General features: G+C 56.0%; 4 protein-coding genes across 4 annotated transcripts; all 4 read right to left on the bottom strand.

Moving 5' to 3' along the window:
- Positions 1–1,441: 1,441 nt before the first annotated feature.
- On the bottom strand, positions 1,442–3,118 carry LOC132538223 (ubiquitin carboxyl-terminal hydrolase 17-like protein 6). The gene is made up of 2 exons (XM_060190844.1): positions 3,005–3,118; positions 1,442–2,758 (listed from the first exon to the last, which is right to left on the bottom strand). The coding sequence occupies exons 1-2, from the start codon at positions 3,116–3,118 to the stop codon at positions 1,442–1,444; spliced, it is 1,431 nt and encodes a 476-aa protein (XP_060046827.1).
- Positions 3,119–6,588: 3,470 nt separating this feature from the next.
- Positions 6,589–8,274, bottom strand: LOC132538222 (ubiquitin carboxyl-terminal hydrolase 17-like protein 6). Its single transcript, XM_060190843.1, has 2 exons — positions 8,161–8,274; positions 6,589–7,914 (listed from the first exon to the last, which is right to left on the bottom strand). The coding sequence occupies exons 1-2, from the start codon at positions 8,272–8,274 to the stop codon at positions 6,589–6,591; spliced, it is 1,440 nt and encodes a 479-aa protein (XP_060046826.1).
- A 3,470-nt stretch (positions 8,275–11,744) lies between these two features.
- On the bottom strand, positions 11,745–13,433 carry LOC132538221 (ubiquitin carboxyl-terminal hydrolase 17-like protein 24). Its single transcript, XM_060190842.1, has 3 exons — positions 13,320–13,433; positions 12,268–13,073; positions 11,745–12,171 (listed from the first exon to the last, which is right to left on the bottom strand). The coding sequence occupies exons 1-3, from the start codon at positions 13,431–13,433 to the stop codon at positions 11,745–11,747; spliced, it is 1,347 nt and encodes a 448-aa protein (XP_060046825.1).
- A 3,470-nt stretch (positions 13,434–16,903) lies between these two features.
- Positions 16,904–18,592, bottom strand: LOC132538220 (ubiquitin carboxyl-terminal hydrolase 17-like protein 24). Its single transcript, XM_060190841.1, has 3 exons — positions 18,479–18,592; positions 17,427–18,232; positions 16,904–17,330 (listed from the first exon to the last, which is right to left on the bottom strand). Exons 1-3 carry the CDS (start codon positions 18,590–18,592, stop codon positions 16,904–16,906), a joined length of 1,347 nt encoding a protein of 448 aa, XP_060046824.1.
- Between the last annotated feature and the right edge of the window lie 2,657 nt (positions 18,593–21,249).

Genomic DNA, 21,249 nt, shown 5'->3' with positions numbered 1-21,249 from the left:
GGGCAGAGGGAGGGAGGGAGAGAGAGAGAGAGAGAGAGAGAGAGAAGGGAGGGGCCTTTCAAGCTGAAAGAGATTGAGGACCCTTGCTCAAACAGCCGAGCAGGAATTGTTGTTTTCGACAGGTTATGTTGTTTTCGCCGGGCTGGCTTCACGGGCGGGTAACAGACGACCAGGGACTCATGGTTGAGCTGTAGGCAGTATCTCTTTATTCATGCAGGACGCAGCACAATCTAAGACGAGCTAAGCTAAACTCAAGGTACAGCACTCTAAAACTCACAATGCTGTCTTTATATATACTTCCCAAGTAGGGTGGAAACAGGATGTGACATAGAGAAGGTGGAGAGGAAAGTGACTGGTGAAAATCAGGGTGTGACAAAGAAGGGATCAGGGTGTGACTAGGAGGGGGGGTGGAGCAAAAACATATCATGAAACAGTGGGGATTGAACCAATGCCCTGGAGGGAGGTGCTTGTTAACAGCGGTTATGTAAATAGAATGAAGTGGTTATGTAAATAGAATAGTGTTCAGCAGGGGGGATTTAAACCAAATGAAACAGAAGGGGTCTCATGCATACCAACAGGAATGAAGCTTCTTCCCATGCAAGGAGCACTGCTGATGCCAGGCTCTTGCATCCCATCCATCATCCATCGGGCGGGCTCCTCCACCTCACCCTCACCCCGCTACGTTCCTTAGCTGATCGCCCCTGCTATCTCCCTAACTTCAAGACCAAGCAAGACTCAAAGCAAACACCGTCTGCAGTAAAAAGAAGAGTTGGAGACACTTTCTGATGTTTGAAGCACTTTATTGCAGAGAGGAATGAGTACAGTCCATTACAGCTATCACACAATGCAGGAGGGCAGGCTGTGTGGGAAGAGTCGAGGCTCCTTCCTTCCCAGTGTGAAACCTTGGCAAAACTCTGGCACAGGGGTGTCCGTTCAGTCCACGCATAGTCCAGAGGAAGGGGCTGTGACTCCCGACCAGGGACCAGGGCGTGAGTGATTGAGGTGATGCCTGCCAAGGGAAGGGTTTCCAGGGCATGAGAGATGAGCTGTGAAGACAGATTTCCCTGAGCAGCAGCCACTCGTGTCTGGGTCTGGGAGTGGGTCTGTTTGCGGTTCTGGGTCTGGGTGTGGTTCTGGGTCTTCTCTTCAGGGGCACAAGGGGAATGCTCGTTGGCAGGGCTGTGTCCTGCCTGGGCTGAGCCTTCCAGCCCCATCTCCTGGCAGAGCCAGGAGTCTGTCCTTCTTCCAGGGAAGTGCAGAAAGGTGCAGATGCCGAGGAGTGCAGAGTGTGCTCCTTTTGTGGGCAAGGGAGGCTGCAGGCAAAGACCCGGGTGTGGACAGGAGGGCTTGTGGCGTGTCAGACTGGGGGGCTGCAACTGAAGCCTTGGTCCGGTCCTTGGGCTCCCTGGTCCTGGAGAAGGGGTGAGCAAGCACCGTGTTGTCAGCACCTATAGGCATGGCAGGGCTGAGGGCTGGGCAAGGTGAGCAGCATCTTCTTGTGGGTCTTCTTGTTCCTCCTCTTGGTGGCTCTGGTCGTGGCTGGAGCAGTGGTGGTCGCAGAGGCAGTGTTGGTGGGTTCAGCGCTGGGGGCGGTGTTCTCCTTTGAGGAAGGGCTGTGTGGCCTGGCCCATGCCTTGCCTCCTGTGGAGGGGTGGATGAGCACAGCCTGGGCAGGCAGGTCACCTGGCACTGTCCTGAGCTGCAAGTGGGTCGTGGGCCGCTTGTGTTCCTGGAGAGCTCTCCACTGGTCCAAAGTCATCTGTGCTGGTGGTGTTGGTTGGCATGGCTGCTGCGGGGACGGCTGCAGTCTGGGAAGGCGTTGGTCTCTCTGGGGCTCATCGGGGCTGGTCGGCAGGCCAGGCTGTGCACTGGGCAAGACAGGGCAGGCTGGTTCTGGTGCAGGGTGGCAGGAAGCCCTGAACTCCTCCTCCTCGTCGTCGTTCTGCTGCTGCTGCTGCTGCTGCTGTTGCTGGGGTAGCTGTGTCTTGCGCAGGTAAAAGAGGACATAGGCCTGCTGGCTGAGGGCAGAGGCCACGTGGCAGGCGGTGACCCGAGCGTCGTCCATCTGATACCAGAGTCCTTGGGCACTCTGCACATAGGCCAGGTAGTGTCCGCTGTGGGGGGTGCAGCCCACGTGGACCAGGATGGCGTAGAGGCCGTAGAGCAGAGGCGGTCCCTGCGGCTTTGACGTGTATTCACGCAGGTCCAGCTCCTGTGGGTAGGCCACGGCCTTGGCGTCTTTGCTGTGGCTCCAGGGGCAGAAGCGCTGCAGGGCCAGCACGAGCACCTGCGAAGGGCTGTGCAGGCTCAAGGTCTTGGAGGCGGCTCTCTTGTGCTGGCAGTGTCCGCACTCATAGGCGTTGTCCCCGTCCAGGCGCTCAGGCTTCACCAGCTCCCGCAGAGCTTGCTCCACACTGGAGGCGGCATGGATGTTGAGGGCGATGTCCAGGTAAGGTTCGAAGGTCTCTGACACTGAGTGGCAGTGGAGGCAGCGAATCTGAGACCTCCACAGCCCGCCGAAGATGCTGGGCACCAGCCCAGAGTCCTCGCAGCTGGTGCTGTGCAAGGGCTTGTGGATGTGGGCTGGCCCAGGGGCCTGTGCTGGTGCAGCTTGGCCACAGGCATGTGTCAGGGCATCCAGCACGTATAGCAGATATTCGTGGGCGTCTTCCTGCTGCTGGCGGTGGAACCCACTCAGGAGTGCTCGCGGGGGCCGCAGCACCTGCCGGGGCTGCAGCAGGGCGCGGGCCACGTGGGCCTGCAGGGCGCACAGGGCGCAGCTGGGATGCTCAGGGCAACAGCCCGCGCAGTGCTGCTGCTGCTGCTCCGGCTGCTCCTGCTGCTGCTGCTCCTGCTGCTGCTGCTGCTGCCACCGCCTCCGCCACTGCAGAGCCCATGCCAGGGGCCTGGTGTGTGTCAGGCATTGCAGAGCCGCATTCACATAGCAAGTGTTGCCCAGGTTCTGTAGGCCAGCCCCCACCCCAGCAGCTCCTTGCTCACTCACGTGCACGTCCACATCCAGGTCTCCGTGCAGGTCCAGGTCCAAATCCATTTGGGGCAGGTATGAGGTGCCGCCGCCGCCTCTGCCGCCCCCGTGGCTGCCTATGCCCCCGCCCATGCTGCCGCTGCTGGGCACTTCTGGGTCCCCTGGCGCACAGTCAATCCCAGCCGACCCTCCCCCACAGGAGTCCTCCCCCCAACACCTGACTACCTCTTCAACACCCCAAGACTGGGAGCTTTTCTTCCTTCCAGGAGAATCTTCTCGACTCGGGCGATCTGAGAGCTTCTGCTTGCACAAGACTCCTACTCTGCGGCCTGCTCTCTTCCTGAGGGATTCCAGCAGCTCCTACAGCAAGATGAGCCACGCCCTCCCCACAAACCCTTTTATACCTCTCAGGACCCTGTGCTCTGCTAACATGCACACTCCCCCTTCCCTCATTGGCCATAGAGGATGCTGCGGGGGTGGCGCCAGCTTAGTCCTGGCCAATCACATTGGCCTCAGGACAATCTCACTGGGTGGGGCTCCATATCCCCGCCCAGCCTACCTCCTGAAACCAGGGCTGACTAAGCCTGATGTGATTACTCAGCCAACAAGAACTCACACTGCAACTGTTTGCGGGTCCACCTTGGAGTGGGAAAGGGCCCACACAGATGACAAACTGTCCCCGAGTACCCACAGATAATCACCACACAGGGAGAGGATGAGATCTGACATAGGACTGCGGATGGAGTCAATTGACAAACCATCAGAGAGCAGAGAGCTGAACAGCACAACACCCTGATGGCTGGCTATTTCTTTCTCTCCTCTTGTTCTCATCAAGAAATGAAATGTTTCAAATCAAAAAGGTTACCCTTTGAAGATGTGACGAGTCCACTCTCATGCAGAAGTGGGAAAACAAGACCCGAAGAGAAAACACAAGGAGAACCTGAACTGGGATGGGTGTATTGCACCTAAAACACAGACTCTGGGGTGGGTGGGGAGAGAGCACAGGTCCAAAACGGATGGCAGAGGACCTCGTGGGGGTTGGGTTGTTGCGTGGGAAACTGAGAAATGGTATGCATGACAAACTATTGTGTTTACTCTTGAATGCAAAACTTGAATCCCCCAGAAAGAATTTTAAAAATCCTAAAGAATGAGGAACCAACGGACTTCATAGACTCATGCAAAACAACAAACAAACAAACAAACAAGAAACAGTGTCCCTTTTCCACTGTTTTCTCATGTGTGAGTTCACATAGAGAATGAAGGAAATCAGAGCTTGGGTGGAGAGAGGGCACAGGGGAAGAGAGGAGTGGAGAGGAAGGAGAGGGGAGCAGGAGAGAAGAAAGGAGAGGAGAGAAGAAGGTTGGTGAGGACAGGAGATAGGACGGGAGTAGGGGAAAAGGAGCGGGACAGGAGGGGACGAGAGGTACGATTAGGGGAAGGGAGAAGAGGGAAGGGGAGTGGAAGGGAGAGGAGAGGAACAGAGGAGAGGGGTGGAGAGACACCATGGTATACTGTTTCACCACTTATGAAGCTTCCCAGGTCCAGCAGGTGACTGGGGTTTAAACCAGGGTCCTTGGGCTCTGGAATGTTGGCTCTGATCTAGGTGGACCATCTTCCAATCTCTTACTGTCTTTCAAAAGTGTAAGAAAAAGCAGAATATCTACAACCCTTGGGAGATCAAACTCGATGACTTCTTGCATTCCTATCTAGTCACCAAGAGCTGAGAAAGAGCATGAATGCACACTGTTTCGTGGTGTGGGTGGGATGGGGCCTGTGGCTTTGGGAGCTCAGGCTAGAGAGTCAGTTTGCATAACCACTGTCAATTTGCATAACCACTGTCAATTAGCATAACCTCCACCCTGTTTGATCCCTCAATCCAGAGTAAGTAATTGATTAAGATAAAACAGGGACTTCTGCCTCTGATCGGCTCCCATAGGCTGGCACCAATAGCCCTCAGGGGAGATGAGTCCCAGCCACAGCCCTGGCAAGATGCCAAGGGATTCTCAGTCAGTCCATAAGCTTCACCTGAGGGGCTGAGGTCAAGCCCAAACAGCTGTGCAAAGAGACAACAGGGAATGTTTCCATGCCTTCCTTGGACACAGTCAAGTCTGCTGAGGGGGTGGCAAAGGAAGGTTGGAGGGAGGGTTGGAGAGAGGGGCAGAGGGAGGGAGGGAGAGAGAGAGAGAGAGAGAGAGAGAGAGAGAGAAGGGAGGGGCCTTTCAAGCTGAAAGAGATTGAGGACCCTTGCTCAAACAGCCGAGCAGGAATTGTTGTTTTCGACAGGTTATGTTGTTTTCGCCGGGCTGGCTTCACGGGCGGGTAACAGACGACCAGGGACTCATGGTTGAGCTGTAGGCAGTATCTCTTTATTCATGCAGGACGCAGCACAATCTAAGACGAGCTAAGCTAAACTCAAGGTACAGCACTCTAAAACTCACAATGCTGTCTTTATATATACTTCCCAAGTAGGGTGGAAACAGGATGTGACATAGAGAAGGTGGAGAGGAAAGTGACTGGTGAAAATCAGGGTGTGACAAAGAAGGGATCAGGGTGTGACTAGGAGGGGGGGTGGAGCAAAAACATATCATGAAACAGTGGGGATTGAACCAATGCCCTGGAGGGAGGTGCTTGTTAACAGCGGTTATGTAAATAGAATGAAGTGGTTATGTAAATAGAATAGTGTTCAGCAGGGGGGATTTAAACCAAATGAAACAGAAGGGGTCTCATGCATACCAACAGGAATGAAGCTTCTTCCCATGCAAGGAGCACTGCTGATGCCAGGCTCTTGCATCCCATCCATCATCCATCGGGCGGGCACCTCCACCTCACCCTCACCCCGCTACGTTCCTTAGCTGATCGCCCCTGCTATCTCCCTAACTTCAAGACCAAGCAAGACTCAAAGCAAACACCGTCTGCAGTAAAAAGAAGAGTTGGAGACACTTTCTGATGTTTGAAGCACTTTATTGCAGAGAGGAATGAGTACAGTCCATTACAGCTATCACACAATGCAGGAGGGCAGGCTGTGTGGGAAGAGTCGAGGCTCCTTCCTTCCCAGTGTGAAACCTTGGCAAAACTCTGGCACAGGGGTGTCCGTTCAGTCCACGCATAGTCCAGAGGAAGGGGCTGTGACTCCCGACCAGGGACCAGGGCGTGAGTGATTGAGGTGATGCCTGCCAAGGGAAGGGTTTCCAGGGCATGAGAGATGAGCTGTGAAGACAGATTTCCCTGAGCAGCAGCCACTCGTGTCTGGGTCTGGGAGTGGGTCTGTTTGCGGTTCTGGGTCTGGGTGTGGTTCTGGGTCTTCTCTTCAGGGGCACAAGGGGAATGCTGGTTGGCAGGGCTGTGTCCTGCCTGGGCTGAGCCTTCCAGCCCCATCTCCTGGCAGAGCCAGGAGTCTGTCCTTCTTCCAGGGAAGTGCAGAAAGGTGCAGATGCCGAGGAGTGCAGAGTGTGCTCCTTTTGTGGGCAAGGGAGGCTGCAGGCAAAGACCCGGGTGTGGACAGGAGGGCTTGTGGCGTGTCAGACTGGGGGGCTGCAACTGAAGCCTTGGTCCGGTCCTTGGGCTCCCTGGTCCTGGAGAAGGGGTGAGCAAGCACCGTGTTGTCAGCACCTATAGGCATGGCAGGGCTGAGGGCTGGGCAAGGTGAGCAGCATCTTCTTGTGGGTCTTCTTGTTCCTCCTCTTGGTGGCTCTGGTCGTGGCTGGAGCAGTGGTGGTCGCAGAGGCAGTGTTGGTGGGTTCAGCGCTGGGGGCGGTGTTCTCCTTTGAGGAAGGGCTGTGTGGCCTGGCCCATGCCTTGCCTCCTGTGGAGGGGTGGATGAGCACAGCCTGGGCAGGCAGGTCACCTGGCACTGTCCTGAGCTGCAAGTGGGTCGTGGGCCGCTTGTGTTCCTGGAGAGCTCTCCACTGGTCCAAAGTCATCTGTGCTGGTGGTGTTGGTTGGCATGGCTGCTGCGGGGACGGCTGCAGTCTGGGAAGGCGTTGGTCTCTCTGGGGCTCATCGGGGCTGGTCGGCAGGCCAGGCTGTGCACTGGGCAAGACAGGGCAGGCTGGTTCTGGTGCAGGGTGGCAGGAAGCCCTGAACTCCTCCTCCTCGTCGTCGTTCTGCTGCTGCTGCTGCTGCTGCTGCTGCTGCTGTTGCTGGGGTAGCTGTGTCTTGCGCAGGTAAAAGAGGACATAGGCCTGCTGGCTGAGGGCAGAGGCCACGTGGCAGGCGGTGACCCGAGCGTCGTCCATCTGATACCAGAGTCCTTGGGCACTCTGCACATAGGCCAGGTAGTGTCCGCTGTGGGGGGTGCAGCCCACGTGGACCAGGATGGCGTAGAGGCCGTAGAGCAGAGGCGGTCCCTGCGGCTTTGACGTGTATTCACGCAGGTCCAGCTCCTGTGGGTAGGCCACGGCCTTGGCGTCTTTGCTGTGGCTCCAGGGGCAGAAGCGCTGCAGGGCCAGCACGAGCACCTGCGAAGGGCTGTGCAGGCTCAAGGTCTTGGAGGCGGCTCTCTTGTGCTGGCAGTGTCCGCACTCATAGGCGTTGTCCCCGTCCAGGCGCTCAGGCTTCACCAGCTCCCGCAGAGCTTGCTCCACACTGGAGGCGGCATGGATGTTGAGGGCGATGTCCAGGTAAGGTTCGAAGGTCTCTGACACTGAGTGGCAGTGGAGGCAGCGAATCTGAGACCTCCACAGCCCGCCGAAGATGCTGGGCACCAGCCCAGAGTCCTCGCAGCTGGTGCTGTGCAAGGGCTTGTGGATGTGGGCTGGCCCAGGGGCCTGTGCTGGTGCAGCTTGGCCACAGGCATGTGTCAGGGCATCCAGCACGTATAGCAGATATTCGTGGGCGTCTTCCTGCTGCTGGCGGTGGAACCCACTCAGGAGTGCTCGCGGGGGCCGCAGCACCTGCCGGGGCTGCAGCAGGGCGCGGGCCACGTGGGCCTGCAGGGCGCACAGGGCGCAGCTGGGATGCTCAGGGCAACAGCCCGCGCAGTGCTGCTGCTGCTGCTCCGGCTGCTCCTGCTGCTGCTGCTCCTGCTGCTGCTGCTGCTGCCACCGCCTCCGCCACTGCAGAGCCCATGCCAGGGGCCTGGTGTGTGTCAGGCATTGCAGAGCCGCATTCACATAGCAAGTGTTGCCCAGGTTCTGTAGGCCAGCCCCCACCCCAGCAGCTCCTTGCTCACTCACGTGCACGTCCACATCCAGGTCTCCGTGCAGGTCCAGGTCCAAATCCATTTGGGGCAGGTATGAGGTGCTGCCGCCGCCTCTGCCGCCCCCGTGGCTGCCTATGCCCCCGCCCATGCTGCCGCTGCTGGGCACTTCTGGGTCCCCTGGCGCACAGTCAATCCCAGCCGACCCTCCCCCACAGGAGTCCTCCCCCCAACACCTGACTACCTCTTCAACACCCCAAGACTGGGAGCTTTTCTTCCTTCCAGGAGAATCTTCTCGACTCGGGCGATCTGAGAGCTTCTGCTTGCACAAGACTCCTACTCTGCGGCCTGCTCTCTTCCTGAGGGATTCCAGCAGCTCCTACAGCAAGATGAGCCACGCCCTCCCCACAAACCCTTTTATACCTCTCAGGACCCTGTGCTCTGCTAACATGCACACTCCCCCTTCCCTCATTGGCCATAGAGGATGCTGCGGGGGTGGCGCCAGCTTAGTCCTGGCCAATCACATTGGCCTCAGGACAATCTCACTGGGTGGGGCTCCATATCCCCGCCCAGCCTACCTCCTGAAACCAGGGCTGACTAAGCCTGATGTGATTACTCAGCCAACAAGAACTCACACTGCAACTGTTTGCGGGTCCACCTTGGAGTGGGAAAGGGCCCACACAGATGACAAACTGTCCCCGAGTACCCACAGATAATCACCACACAGGGAGAGGATGAGATCTGACATAGGACTGCGGATGGAGTCAATTGACAAACCATCAGAGAGCAGAGAGCTGAACAGCACAACACCCTGATGGCTGGCTATTTCTTTCTCTCCTCTTGTTCTCATCAAGAAATGAAATGTTTCAAATCAAAAAGGTTACCCTTTGAAGATGTGACGAGTCCACTCTCATGCAGAAGTGGGAAAACAAGACCCGAAGAGAAAACACAAGGAGAACCTGAACTGGGATGGGTGTATTGCACCTAAAACACAGACTCTGGGGTGGGTGGGGAGAGAGCACAGGTCCAAAACGGATGGCAGAGGACCTCGTGGGGGTTGGGTTGTTGCGTGGGAAACTGAGAAATGGTATGCATGACAAACTATTGTGTTTACTCTTGAATGCAAAACTTGAATCCCCCAGAAAGAATTTTAAAAATCCTAAAGAATGAGGAACCAACGGACTTCATAGACTCATGCAAAACAACAAACAAACAAACAAACAAGAAACAGTGTCCCTTTTCCACTGTTTTCTCATGTGTGAGTTCACATAGAGAATGAAGGAAATCAGAGCTTGGGTGGAGAGAGGGCACAGGGGAAGAGAGGAGTGGAGAGGAAGGAGAGGGGAGCAGGAGAGAAGAAAGGAGAGGAGAGAAGAAGGTTGGTGAGGACAGGAGATAGGACGGGAGTAGGGGAAAAGGAGCGGGACAGGAGGGGACGAGAGGTACGATTAGGGGAAGGGAGAAGAGGGAAGGGGAGTGGAAGGGAGAGGAGAGGAACAGAGGAGAGGGGTGGAGAGACACCATGGTATACTGTTTCACCACTTATGAAGCTTCCCAGGTCCAGCAGGTGACTGGGGTTTAAACCAGGGTCCTTGGGCTCTGGAATGTTGGCTCTGATCTAGGTGGACCATCCTCCAATCTCTTACTGTCTTTCAAAAGTGTAAGAAAAAGCAGAATATCTACAACCCTTGGGAGATCAAACTCGATGACGTCTTGCATTCCTATCTAGTCACCAAGAGCTGAGAAAGAGCATGAATGCACACTGTTTCGTGGTGTGGGTGGGATGGGGCCTGTGGCTTTGGGAGCTCAGGCTAGAGAGTCAGTTTGCATAACCACTGTCAATTTGCATAACCACTGTCAATTAGCATAACCTCCACCCTGTTTGATCCCTCAATCCAGAGTAAGTAATTGATTAAGATAAAACAGGGACTTCTGCCTCTGATCGGCTCCCATAGGCTGGCACCAATAGCCCTCAGGGGAGATGAGTCCCAGCCACAGCCCTGGCAAGATGCCAAGGGATTCTCAGTCAGTCCATAAGCTTCACCTGAGGGGCTGAGGTCAAGCCCAAACAGCTGTGCAAAGAGACAACAGGGAATGTTTCCATGCCTTCCTTGGACACAGTCAAGTCTGCTGAGGGGGTGGCAAAGGAAGGTTGGAGGGAGGGTTGGAGAGAGGGGCAGAGGGAGGGAGGGAGAGAGAGAGAGAGAGAGAGAGAGAGAGAGAGAAGGGAGGGGCCTTTCAAGCTGAAAGAGATTGAGGACCCTTGCTCAAACAGCCGAGCAGGAATTGTTGTTTTCGACAGGTTATGTTGTTTTCGCCGGGCTGGCTTCACGGGCGGGTAACAGACGACCAGGGACTCATGGTTGAGCTGTAGGCAGTATCTCTTTATTCATGCAGGACGCAGCACAATCTAAGACGAGCTAAGCTAAACTCAAGGTACAGCACTCTAAAACTCACAATGCTGTCTTTATATATACTTCCCAAGTAGGGTGGAAACAGGATGTGACATAGAGAAGGTGGAGAGGAAAGTGACTGGTGAAAATCAGGGTGTGACAAAGAAGGGATCAGGGTGTGACTAGGAGGGGGGGTGGAGCAAAAACATATCATGAAACAGTGGGGATTGAACCAATGCCCTGGAGGGAGGTGCTTGTTAACAGCGGTTATGTAAATAGAATGAAGTGGTTATGTAAATAGAATAGTGTTCAGCAGGGGGGATTTAAACCAAATGAAACAGAAGGGGTCTCATGCATACCAACAGGAATGAAGCTTCTTCCCATGCAAGGAGCACTGCTGATGCCAGGCTCTTGCATCCCATCCATCATCCATCGGGCGGGCTCCTCCACCTCACCCTCACCCCGCTACGTTCCTTAGCTGATCGCCCCTGCTATCTCCCTAACTTCAAGACCAAGCAAGACTCAAAGCAAACACCGTCTGCAGTAAAAAGAAGAGTTGGAGACACTTTCTGATGTTTGAAGCACTTTATTGCAGAGAGGAATGAGTACAGTCCATTACAGCTATCACACAATGCAGGAGGGCAGGCTGTGTGGGAAGAGTCGAGGCTCCTTCCTTCCCAGTGTGAAACCTTGGCAAAACTCTGGCACAGGGGTGTCCGTTCAGTCCACGCATAGTCCAGAGGAAGGGGCTGTGACTCCCGACCAGGGACCAGGGCGTGAGTGATTGAGGTGATGCCTGCCAAGGGAAGGGTTTCCAGGGCATGAGAGATGAGCTGTGAAGACAGATTTCCCTGAGCAGCAGCCACTCGTGTCTGGGTCTGGGAGTGGGTCTGTTTGCGGTTCTGGGTCTGGGTGTGGTTCTGGGTCTTCTCTTCAGGGGCACAAGGGGAATGCTGGTTGGCAGGGCTGTGTCCTGCCTGGGCTGAGCCTTCCAGCCCCATCTCCTGGCAGAGCCAGGAGTCTGTCCTTCTTCCAGGGAAGTGCAGAAAGGTGCAGATGCCGAGGAGTGCAGAGTGTGCTCCTTTTGTGGGCAAGGGAGGCTGCAGGCAAAGACCCGGGTGTGGACAGGAGGGCTTGTGGCGTGTCAGACTGGGGGGCTGCAACTGAAGCCTTGGTCCGGTCCTTGGGCTCCCTGGTCCTGGAGAAGGGGTGAGCAAGCACCGTGTTGTCAGCACCTATAGGCATGGCAGGGCTGAGGGCTGGGCAAGGTGAGCAGCATCTTCTTGTGGGTCTTCTTGTTCCTCCTCTTGGTGGCTCTGGTCGTGGCTGGAGCAGTGGTGGTCGCAGAGGCAGTGTTGGTGGGTTCAGCGCTGGGGGCGGTGTTCTCCTTTGAGGAAGGGCTGTGTGGCCTGGCCCATGCCTTGCCTCCTGTGGAGGGGTGGATGAGCACAGCCTGGGCAGGCAGGTCACCTGGCACTGTCCTGAGCTGCAAGTGGGTCGTGGGCCGCTTGTGTTCCTGGAGAGCTCTCCACTGGTCTAAAGTCATCTGTGCTGGTGGTGTTGGTTGGCATGGCTGCTGCGGGGACGGCTGCAGTCTGGGAAGGCGTTGGTCTCTCTGGGGCTCATCGGGGCTGGTCGGCAGGCCAGGCTGTGCACTGGGCAAGACAGGGCAGGCTGGTTCTGGTGCAGGGTGGCAGGAAGCCCTGAACTCCTCCTCCTCGTCGTCGTTCTGCTGCTGCTGCTGCTGCTGCTGCTGCTGCTGCTGTTGCTGGGGTAGCTGTGTCTTGCGCAGGTAAAAGAGGACATAGGCCTGCTGGCTGAGGGCAGAGGCCACGTGGCAGGCGGTGACCCGAGCGTCGTCCATCTGATACCAGAGTCCTTGGGCACTCTGCACATAGGCCAGGTAGTGTCCGCTGTGGGGGGTGCAGCCCACGTGGACCAGGATGGCGTAGAGGCCGTAGAGCAGAGGCGGTCCCTGCGGCTTTGACGTGTATTCACGCAGGTCCAGCTCCTGTGGGTAGGCCACGGCCTTGGCGTCTTTGCTGTGGCTCCAGGGGCAGAAGCGCTGCAGGGCCAGCACGAGCACCTGCGAAGGGCTGTGCAGGCTCAAGGTCTTGGAGGCGGCTCTCTTGTGCTGGCAGTGTCCGCACTCATAGGCGTTGTCCCCGTCCAGGCGCTCAGGCTTCACCAGCTCCCGCAGAGCTTGCTCCACACTGGAGGCGGCATGGATGTTGAGGGCGATGTCCAGGTAAGGTTCGAAGGTCTCTGACACTGAGTGGCAGTGGAGGCAGCGAATCTGAGACCTCCACAGCCCGCCGAAGATGCTGGGCACCAGCCCAGAGTCCTCGCAGCTGGTGCTGTGCAAGGGCTTGTGGATGTGGGCTGGCCCAGGGGCCTGTGCTGGTGCAGCTTGGCCACAGGCATGTGTCAGGGCATCCAGCACGTATAGCAGATATTCGTGGGCGTCTTCCTGCTGCTGGCGGTGGAACCCACTCAGGAGTGCTCGCGGGGGCCGCAGCACCTGCCGGGGCTGCAGCAGGGCGCGGGCCACGTGGGCCTGCAGGGCGCACAGGGCGCAGCTGGGATGCTCAGGGCAACAGCCCGCGCAGTGCTGCTGCTGCTGCTCCGGCTGCTCCTGCTGCTGCTGCTCCTGCTGCTGCTGCTGCTGCCACCGCCTCCGCCACTGCAGAGCCCATGCCAGGGGCCTGGTGTGTGTCAGGCATTGCAGAGCCGCATTCACATAGCAAGTGTTGCCCAGGTTCTGTAGGCCAGCCCCCACCCCAGCAGCTCCTTGCTCACTCACGTGCACGTCCACATCCAGGTCTCCGTGCAGGTCCAGGTCCAAATCCATTTGGGGCAGGTATGAGGTGCCGCCGCCGCCTCTGCCGCCCCCGTGGCTGCCTATGCCCCCGCCCATGCTGCCGCTGCTGGGCACTTCTGGGTCCCCTGGCGCACAGTCAATCCCAGCCGACCCTCCCCCACAGGAGTCCTCCCCCCAACACCTGACTACCTCTTCAACACCCCAAGACTGGGAGCTTTTCTTCCTTCCAGGAGAATCTTCTCGACTCGGGCGATCTGAGAGCTTCTGCTTGCACAAGACTCCTACTCTGCGGCCTGCTCTCTTCCTGAGGGATTCCAGCAGCTCCTACAGCAAGATGAGCCACGCCCTCCCCACAAACCCTTTTATACCTCTCAGGACCCTGTGCTCTGCTAACATGCACACTCCCCCTTCCCTCATTGGCCATAGAGGATGCTGCGGGGGTGGCGCCAGCTTAGTCCTGGCCAATCACATTGGCCTCAGGACAATCTCACTGGGTGGGGCTCCATATCCCCGCCCAGCCTACCTCCTGAAACCAGGGCTGACTAAGCCTGATGTGATTACTCAGCCAACAAGAACTCACACTGCAACTGTTTGCGGGTCCACCTTGGAGTGGGAAAGGGCCCACACAGATGACAAACTGTCCCCGAGTACCCACAGATAATCACCACACAGGGAGAGGATGAGATCTGACATAGGACTGCGGATGGAGTCAATTGACAAACCATCAGAGAGCAGAGAGCTGAACAGCACAACACCCTGATGGCTGGCTATTTCTTTCTCTCCTCTTGTTCTCATCAAGAAATGAAATGTTTCAAATCAAAAAGGTTACCCTTTGAAGATGTGACGAGTCCACTCTCATGCAGAAGTGGGAAAACAAGACCCGAAGAGAAAACACAAGGAGAACCTGAACTGGGATGGGTGTATTGCACCTAAAACACAGACTCTGGGGTGGGTGGGGAGAGAGCACAGGTCCAAAACGGATGGCAGAGGACCTCGTGGGGGTTGGGTTGTTGCGTGGGAAACTGAGAAATGGTATGCATGACAAACTATTGTGTTTACTCTTGAATGCAAAACTTGAATCCCCCAGAAAGAATTTTAAAAATCCTAAAGAATGAGGAACCAACGGACTTCATAGACTCATGCAAAACAACAAACAAACAAACAAACAAGAAACAGTGTCCCTTTTCCACTGTTTTCTCATGTGTGAGTTCACATAGAGAATGAAGGAAATCAGAGCTTGGGTGGAGAGAGGGCACAGGGGAAGAGAGGAGTGGAGAGGAAGGAGAGGGGAGCAGGAGAGAAGAAAGGAGAGGAGAGAAGAAGGTTGGTGAGGACAGGAGATAGGACGGGAGTAGGGGAAAAGGAGCGGGACAGGAGGGGACGAGAGGTACGATTAGGGGAAGGGAGAAGAGGGAAGGGGAGTGGAAGGGAGAGGAGAGGAACAGAGGAGAGGGGTGGAGAGACACCATGGTATACTGTTTCACCACTTATGAAGCTTCCCAGGTCCAGCAGGTGACTGGGGTTTAAACCAGGGTCCTTGGGCTCTGGAATGTTGGCTCTGATCTAGGTGGACCATCCTCCAATCTCTTACTGTCTTTCAAAAGTGTAAGAAAAAGCAGAATATCTACAACCCTTGGGAGATCAAACTCGATGACGTCTTGCATTCCTATCTAGTCACCAAGAGCTGAGAAAGAGCATGAATGCACACTGTTTCGTGGTGTGGGTGGGATGGGGCCTGTGGCTTTGGGAGCTCAGGCTAGAGAGTCAGTTTGCATAACCACTGTCAATTTGCATAACCACTGTCAATTAGCATAACCTCCACCCTGTTTGATCCCTCAATCCAGAGTAAGTAATTGATTAAGATAAAACAGGGACTTCTGCCTCTGATCGGCTCCCATAGGCTGGCACCAATAGCCCTCAGGGGAGATGAGTCCCAGCCACAGCCCTGGCAAGATGCCAAGGGATTCTCAGTCAGTCCATAAGCTTCACCTGAGGGGCTGAGGTCAAGCCCAAACAGCTGTGCAAAGAGACAACAGGGAATGTTTCCATGCCTTCCTTGGACACAGTCAAGTCTGCTGAGGGGGTGGCAAAGGAAGGTTGGAGGGAGGGTTGGAGAGAGGGGCAGAGGGAGGGAGGGAGAGAGAGAGAGAGAGAGAGAGAGAGAGAGAGAAGGGAGGGGCCTTTCAAGCTGAAAGAGATTGAGGACCCTTGCTCAAACAGCCGAGCAGGAATTGTTGTTTTCGACAGGTTATGTTGTTTTCGCCGGGCTGGCTTCACGGGCGGGTAACAGACGACCAGGGACTCATGGTTGAGCTGTAGGCAGTATCTCTTTATTCATGCAGGACGCAGCACAATCTAAGACGAGCTAAGCTAAACTCAAGGTACAGCACTCTAAAACTCACAATGCTGTCTTTATATATACTTCCCAAGTAGGGTGGAAACAGGATGTGACATAGAGAAGGTGGAGAGGAAAGTGACTGGTGAAAATCAGGGTGTGACAAAGAAGGGATCAGGGTGTGACTAGGAGGGGGGGTGGAGCAAAAACATATCATGAAACAGTGGGGATTGAACCAATGCCCTGGAGGGAGGTGCTTGTTAACAGCGGTTATGTAAATAGAATGAAGTGGTTATGTAAATAGAATAGTGTTCAGCAGGGGGGATTTAAACCAAATGAAACAGAAGGGGTCTCATGCATACCAACAGGAATGAAGCTTCTTCCCATGCAAGGAGCACTGCTGATGCCAGGCTCTTGCATCCCATCCATCATCCATCGGGCGGGCACCTCCACCTCACCCTCACCCCGCTACGTTCCTTAGCTGATCGCCCCTGCTATCTCCCTAACTTCAAGACCAAGCAAGACTCAAAGCAAACACCGTCTGCAGTAAAAAGAAGAGTTGGAGACACTTTCTGATGTTTGAAGCACTTTATTGCAGAGAGGAATGAGTACAGTCCATTACAGCTATCACACAATGCAGGAGGGCAGGCTGTGTGGGAAGAGTCGAGGCTCCTTCCTTCCCAGTGTGAAACCTTGGCAAAACTCTGGCACAGGGGTGTCCGTTCAGTCCATGCATAGTCCAGAGGAAGGGGCTGTGACTCCCGACCAGGGACCAGGGCGTGAGTGATTGAGGTGATGCCTGCCAAGGGAAGGGTTTCCAGGGCATGAGAGATGAGCTGTGAAGACAGATTTCCCTGAGCAGCAGCCACTCGTGTCTGGGTCTGGGAGTGGGTCTGTTTGCGGTTCTGGGTCTGGGTGTGGTTCTGGGTCTTCTCTTCAGGGGCACAAGGGGAATGCTGGTTGGCAGGGCTGTGTCCTGCCTGGGCTGAGCCTTCCAGCCCCATCTCCTGGCAGAGCCAGGAGTCTGTCCTTTTTCCAGGGAAGTGCAGAAAGGTGCAGATGCCGAGGAGTGCAGAGTGTGCTCCTTTTGTGGGCAAGGGAGGCTGCAGGCAAAGACCCGGGTGTGGACAGGAGGGCTTGTGGCGTGTCAGACTGGGGGGCTGCAACTGAAGCCTTGGTCCGGTCCTTGGGCTCCCTGGTCCTGGAGAAGGGGTGAGCAAGCACCGTGTTGTCAGCACCTATAGGCATGGCAGGGCTGAGGGCTGGGCAAGGTGAGCAGCATCTTCTTGTGGGTCTTCTTGTTCCTCCTCTTGGTGGCTCTGGTCATGGCTGGAGCAGTGGTGGTCGCAGAGGCAGTGTTGGTGGGTTCAGCGCTGGGGGCGGTGTTCTCCTTTGAGGAAGGGCTGTGTGGCCTGGCCCATGCCTTGCCTCCTGTGGAGGGGTGGATGAGCACAGCCTGGGCAGGCAGGTCACCTGGCACTGTCCTGAGCTGCAAGTGGGTCGTGGGCCGCTTGTGTTCCTGGAGAGCTCTCCACTGGTCCAAAGTCATCTGTGCTGGTGGTGTTGGTTGGCATGGCTGCTGCGGGGACGGCTGCAGTCTGGGAAGGCGTTGGTCTCTCTGGGGCTCATCGGGGCTGGTCGGCAGGCCAGGCTGTGCACTGGGCAAGACAGGGCAGGCTGGTTCTGGTGCAGGGTGGCAGGAAGCCCTGAACTCCTCCTCCTCGTCGTCGTTCTGCTGCTGCTGCTGCTGCTGCTGCTGCTGCTGCTGTTGCTGGGGTAGCTGTGTCTTGCGCAGGTAAAAGAGGACATAGGCCTGCTGGCTGAGGGCAGAGGCCACGTGGCAGGCGGTGACCCGAGCGTCGTCCATCTGATACCAGAGTCCTTGGGCACTCTGCACATAGGCCAGGTAGTGTCCGCTGTGGGGGGTGCAGCCCACGTGGACCAGGATGGCGTAGAGGCCGTAGAGCAGAGGCGGTCCCTGCGGCTTTGACGTGTATTCACGCAGGTCCAGCTCCTGTGGGTAGGCCACGGCCTTGGCGTCTTTGCTGTGGCTCCAGGGGCAGAAGCGCTGCAGGGCCAGCACGAGCACCTGCGAAGGGCTGTGCAGGCTCAAGGTCTTGGAGGCGGCTCTCTTGTGCTGGCAGTGTCCGCACTCATAGGCGTTGTCCCCGTCCAGGCGCTCAGGCTTCACCAGCTCCCGCAGAGCTTGCTCCACACTGGAGGCGGCATGGATGTTGAGGGCGATGTCCAGGTAAGGTTCGAAGGTCTCTGACACTGAGTGGCAGTGGAGGCAGCGAATCTGAGACCTCCACAGCCCGCCGAAGATGCTGGGCACCAGCCCAGAGTCCTCGCAGCTGGTGCTGTGCAAGGGCTTGTGGATGTGGGCTGGCCCAGGGGCCTGTGCTGGTGCAGCTTGGCCACAGGCATGTGTCAGGGCATCCAGCACGTATAGCAGATATTCGTGGGCGTCTTCCTGCTGCTGGCGGTGGAACCCACTCAGGAGTGCTCGCGGGGGCCGCAGCACCTGCCGGGGCTGCAGCAGGGCGCGGGCCACGTGGGCCTGCAGGGCGCACAGGGCGCAGCTGGGATGCTCAGGGCAACAGCCCGCGCAGTGCTGCTGCTGCTGCTCCGGCTGCTCCTGCTGCTGCTGCTCCTGCTGCTGCTGCTGCTGCCACCGCCTCCGCCACTGCAGAGCCCATGCCAGGGGCCTGGTGTGTGTCAGGCATTGCAGAGCCGCATTCACATAGCAAGTGTTGCCCAGGTTCTGTAGGCCAGCCCCCACCCCAGCAGCTCCTTGCTCACTCACGTGCACGTCCACATCCAGGTCTCCGTGCAGGTCCAGGTCCAAATCCATTTGGGGCAGGTATGAGGTGCCGCCGCCGCCTCTGCCGCCCCCGTGGCTGCCTATGCCCCCGCCCATGCTGCCGCTGCTGGGCACTTCTGGGTCCCCTGGCGCACAGTCAATCCCAGCCGACCCTCCCCCACAGGAGTCCTCCCCCCAACACCTGACTACCTCTTCAACACCCCAAGACTGGGAGCTTTTCTTCCTTCCAGGAGAATCTTCTCGACTCGGGCGATCTGAGAGCTTCTGCTTGCACAAGACTCCTACTCTGCGGCCTGCTCTCTTCCTGAGGGATTCCAGCAGCTCCTACAGCAAGATGAGCCACGCCCTCCCCACAAACCCTTTTATACCTCTCAGGACCCTGTGCTCTGCTAACATGCACACTCCCCCTTCCCTCATTGGCCATAGAGGATGCTGCGGGGGTGGCGCCAGCTTAGTCCTGGCCAATCACATTGGCCTCAGGACAATCTCACTGGGTGGGGCTCCATATCCCCGCCCAGCCTACCTCCTGAAACCAGGGCTGACTAAGCCTGATGTGATTACTCAGCCAACAAGAACTCACACTGCAACTGTTTGCGGGTCCACCTTGGAGTGGGAAAGGGCCCACACAGATGACAAACTGTCCCCGAGTACCCACAGATAATCACCACACAGGGAGAGGATGAGATCTGACATAGGACTGCGGATGGAGTCAATTGACAAACCATCAGAGAGCAGAGAGCTGAACAGCACAACACCCTGATGGCTGGCTATTTCTTTCTCTCCTCTTGTTCTCATCAAGAAATGAAATGTTTCAAATCAAAAAGGTTACCCTTTGAAGATGTGACGAGTCCACTCTCATGCAGAAGTGGGAAAACAAGACCCGAAGAGAAAACACAAGGAGAACCTGAACTGGGATGGGTGTATTGCACCTAAAACACAGACTCTGGGGTGGGTGGGGAGAGAGCACAGGTCCAAAACGGATGGCAGAGGACCTCGTGGGGGTTGGGTTGTTGCGTGGGAAACTGAGAAATGGTATGCATGACAAACTATTGTGTTTACTCTTGAATGCAAAACTTGAATCCCCCAGAAAGAATTTTAAAAATCCTAAAGAATGAGGAACCAACGGACTTCATAGACTCATGCAAAACAACAAACAAACAAACAAACAAGAAACAGTGTCCCTTTTCCACTGTTTTCTCATGTGTGAGTTCACATAGAGAATGAAGGAAATCAGAGCTTGGGTGGAGAGAGGGCACAGGGGAAGAGAGGAGTGGAGAGGAAGGAGAGGGGAGCAGGAGAGAAGAAAGGAGAGGAGAGAAGAAGGTTGGTGAGGACAGGAGATAGGACGGGAGTAGGGGAAAAGGAGCGGGACAGGAGGGGACGAGAGGTACGATTAGGGGAAGGGAGAAGAGGGAAGGGGAGTGGAAGGGAGAGGAGAGGAACAGAGGAGAGGGGTGGAGAGACACCATGGTATACTGTTTCACCACTTATGAAGCTTCCCAGGTCCAGCAGGTGACTGGGGTTTAAACCAGGGTCCTTGGGCTCTGGAATGTTGGCTCTGATCTAGGTGGACCATCTTCCAATCTCTTACTGTCTTTCAAAAGTGTAAGAAAAAGCAGAATATCTACAACCCTTGGGAGATCAAACTCGATGACTTCTTGCATTCCTATCTAGTCACCAAGAGCTGAGAAAGAGCATGAATGCACACTGTTTCGTGGTGTGGGTGGGATGGGGCCTGTGGCTTTGGGAGCTCAGGCTAGAGAGTCAGTTTGCATAACCACTGTCAATTTGCATAACCACTGTCAATTAGCATAACCTCCACCCTGTTTGATCCCTCAATCCAGAGTAAGTAATTGATTAAGATAAAACAGGGACTTCTGCCTCTGATCGGCTCCCATAGGCTGGCACCAATAGCCCTCAGGGGAGATGAGTCCCAGCCACAGCCCTGGCAAGATGCCAAGGGATTCTCAGTCAGTCCATAAGCTTCACCTGAGGGGCTGAGGTCAAGCCCAAACAGCTGTGCAAAGAGACAACAGGGAATGTTTCCATGCCTTCCTTGGACACAGTCAAGTCTGCTGAGGGGGTGGCAAAGGAAGGTTGGAGGGAGGGTTGGAGAGAGGGGCAGAGGGAGGGAGGGAGAGAGAGAGAGAGAGAGAGAGAGAGAGAGAGAGAGAAGGGAGGGGCCTTTCAAGCTGAAAGAGATTGAGGACCCTTGCTCAAACAGCCGAGCAGGAATTGTTGTTTTCGACAGGTTATGTTGTTTTCGCCGGGCTGGCTTCACGGGCGGGTAACAGACGACCAGGGACTCATGGTTGAGCTGTAGGCAGTATCTCTTTATTCATGCAGGACGCAGCACAATCTAAGACGAGCTAAGCTAAACTCAAGGTACAGCACTCTAAAACTCACAATGCTGTCTTTATATATACTTCCCAAGTAGGGTGGAAACAGGATGTGACATAGAGAAGGTGGAGAGGAAAGTGACTGGTGAAAATCAGGGTGTGACAAAGAAGGGATCAGGGTGTGACTAGGAGGGGGGGTGGAGCAAAAACATATCATGAAACAGTGGGGATTGAACCAATGCCCTGGAGGGAGGTGCTTGTTAACAGCGGTTATGTAAATAGAATGAAGTGGTTATGTAAATAGAATAGTGTTCAGCAGGGGGGATTTAAACCAAATGAAACAGAAGGGGTCTCATGCATACCAACAGGAATGAAGCTTCTTCCCATGCAAGGAGCACTGCTGATGCCAGGCTC

This window comes from Erinaceus europaeus, chromosome 4, assembly GCF_950295315.1.
Source record: "Erinaceus europaeus chromosome 4, mEriEur2.1, whole genome shotgun sequence".
Lineage (NCBI taxonomy): Eukaryota > Metazoa > Chordata > Mammalia > Eulipotyphla > Erinaceidae > Erinaceus > Erinaceus europaeus.
The sequence above is the reverse complement of the archived record's forward strand: the minus strand, read 5'-3'. Positions and strand labels throughout refer to the sequence as shown.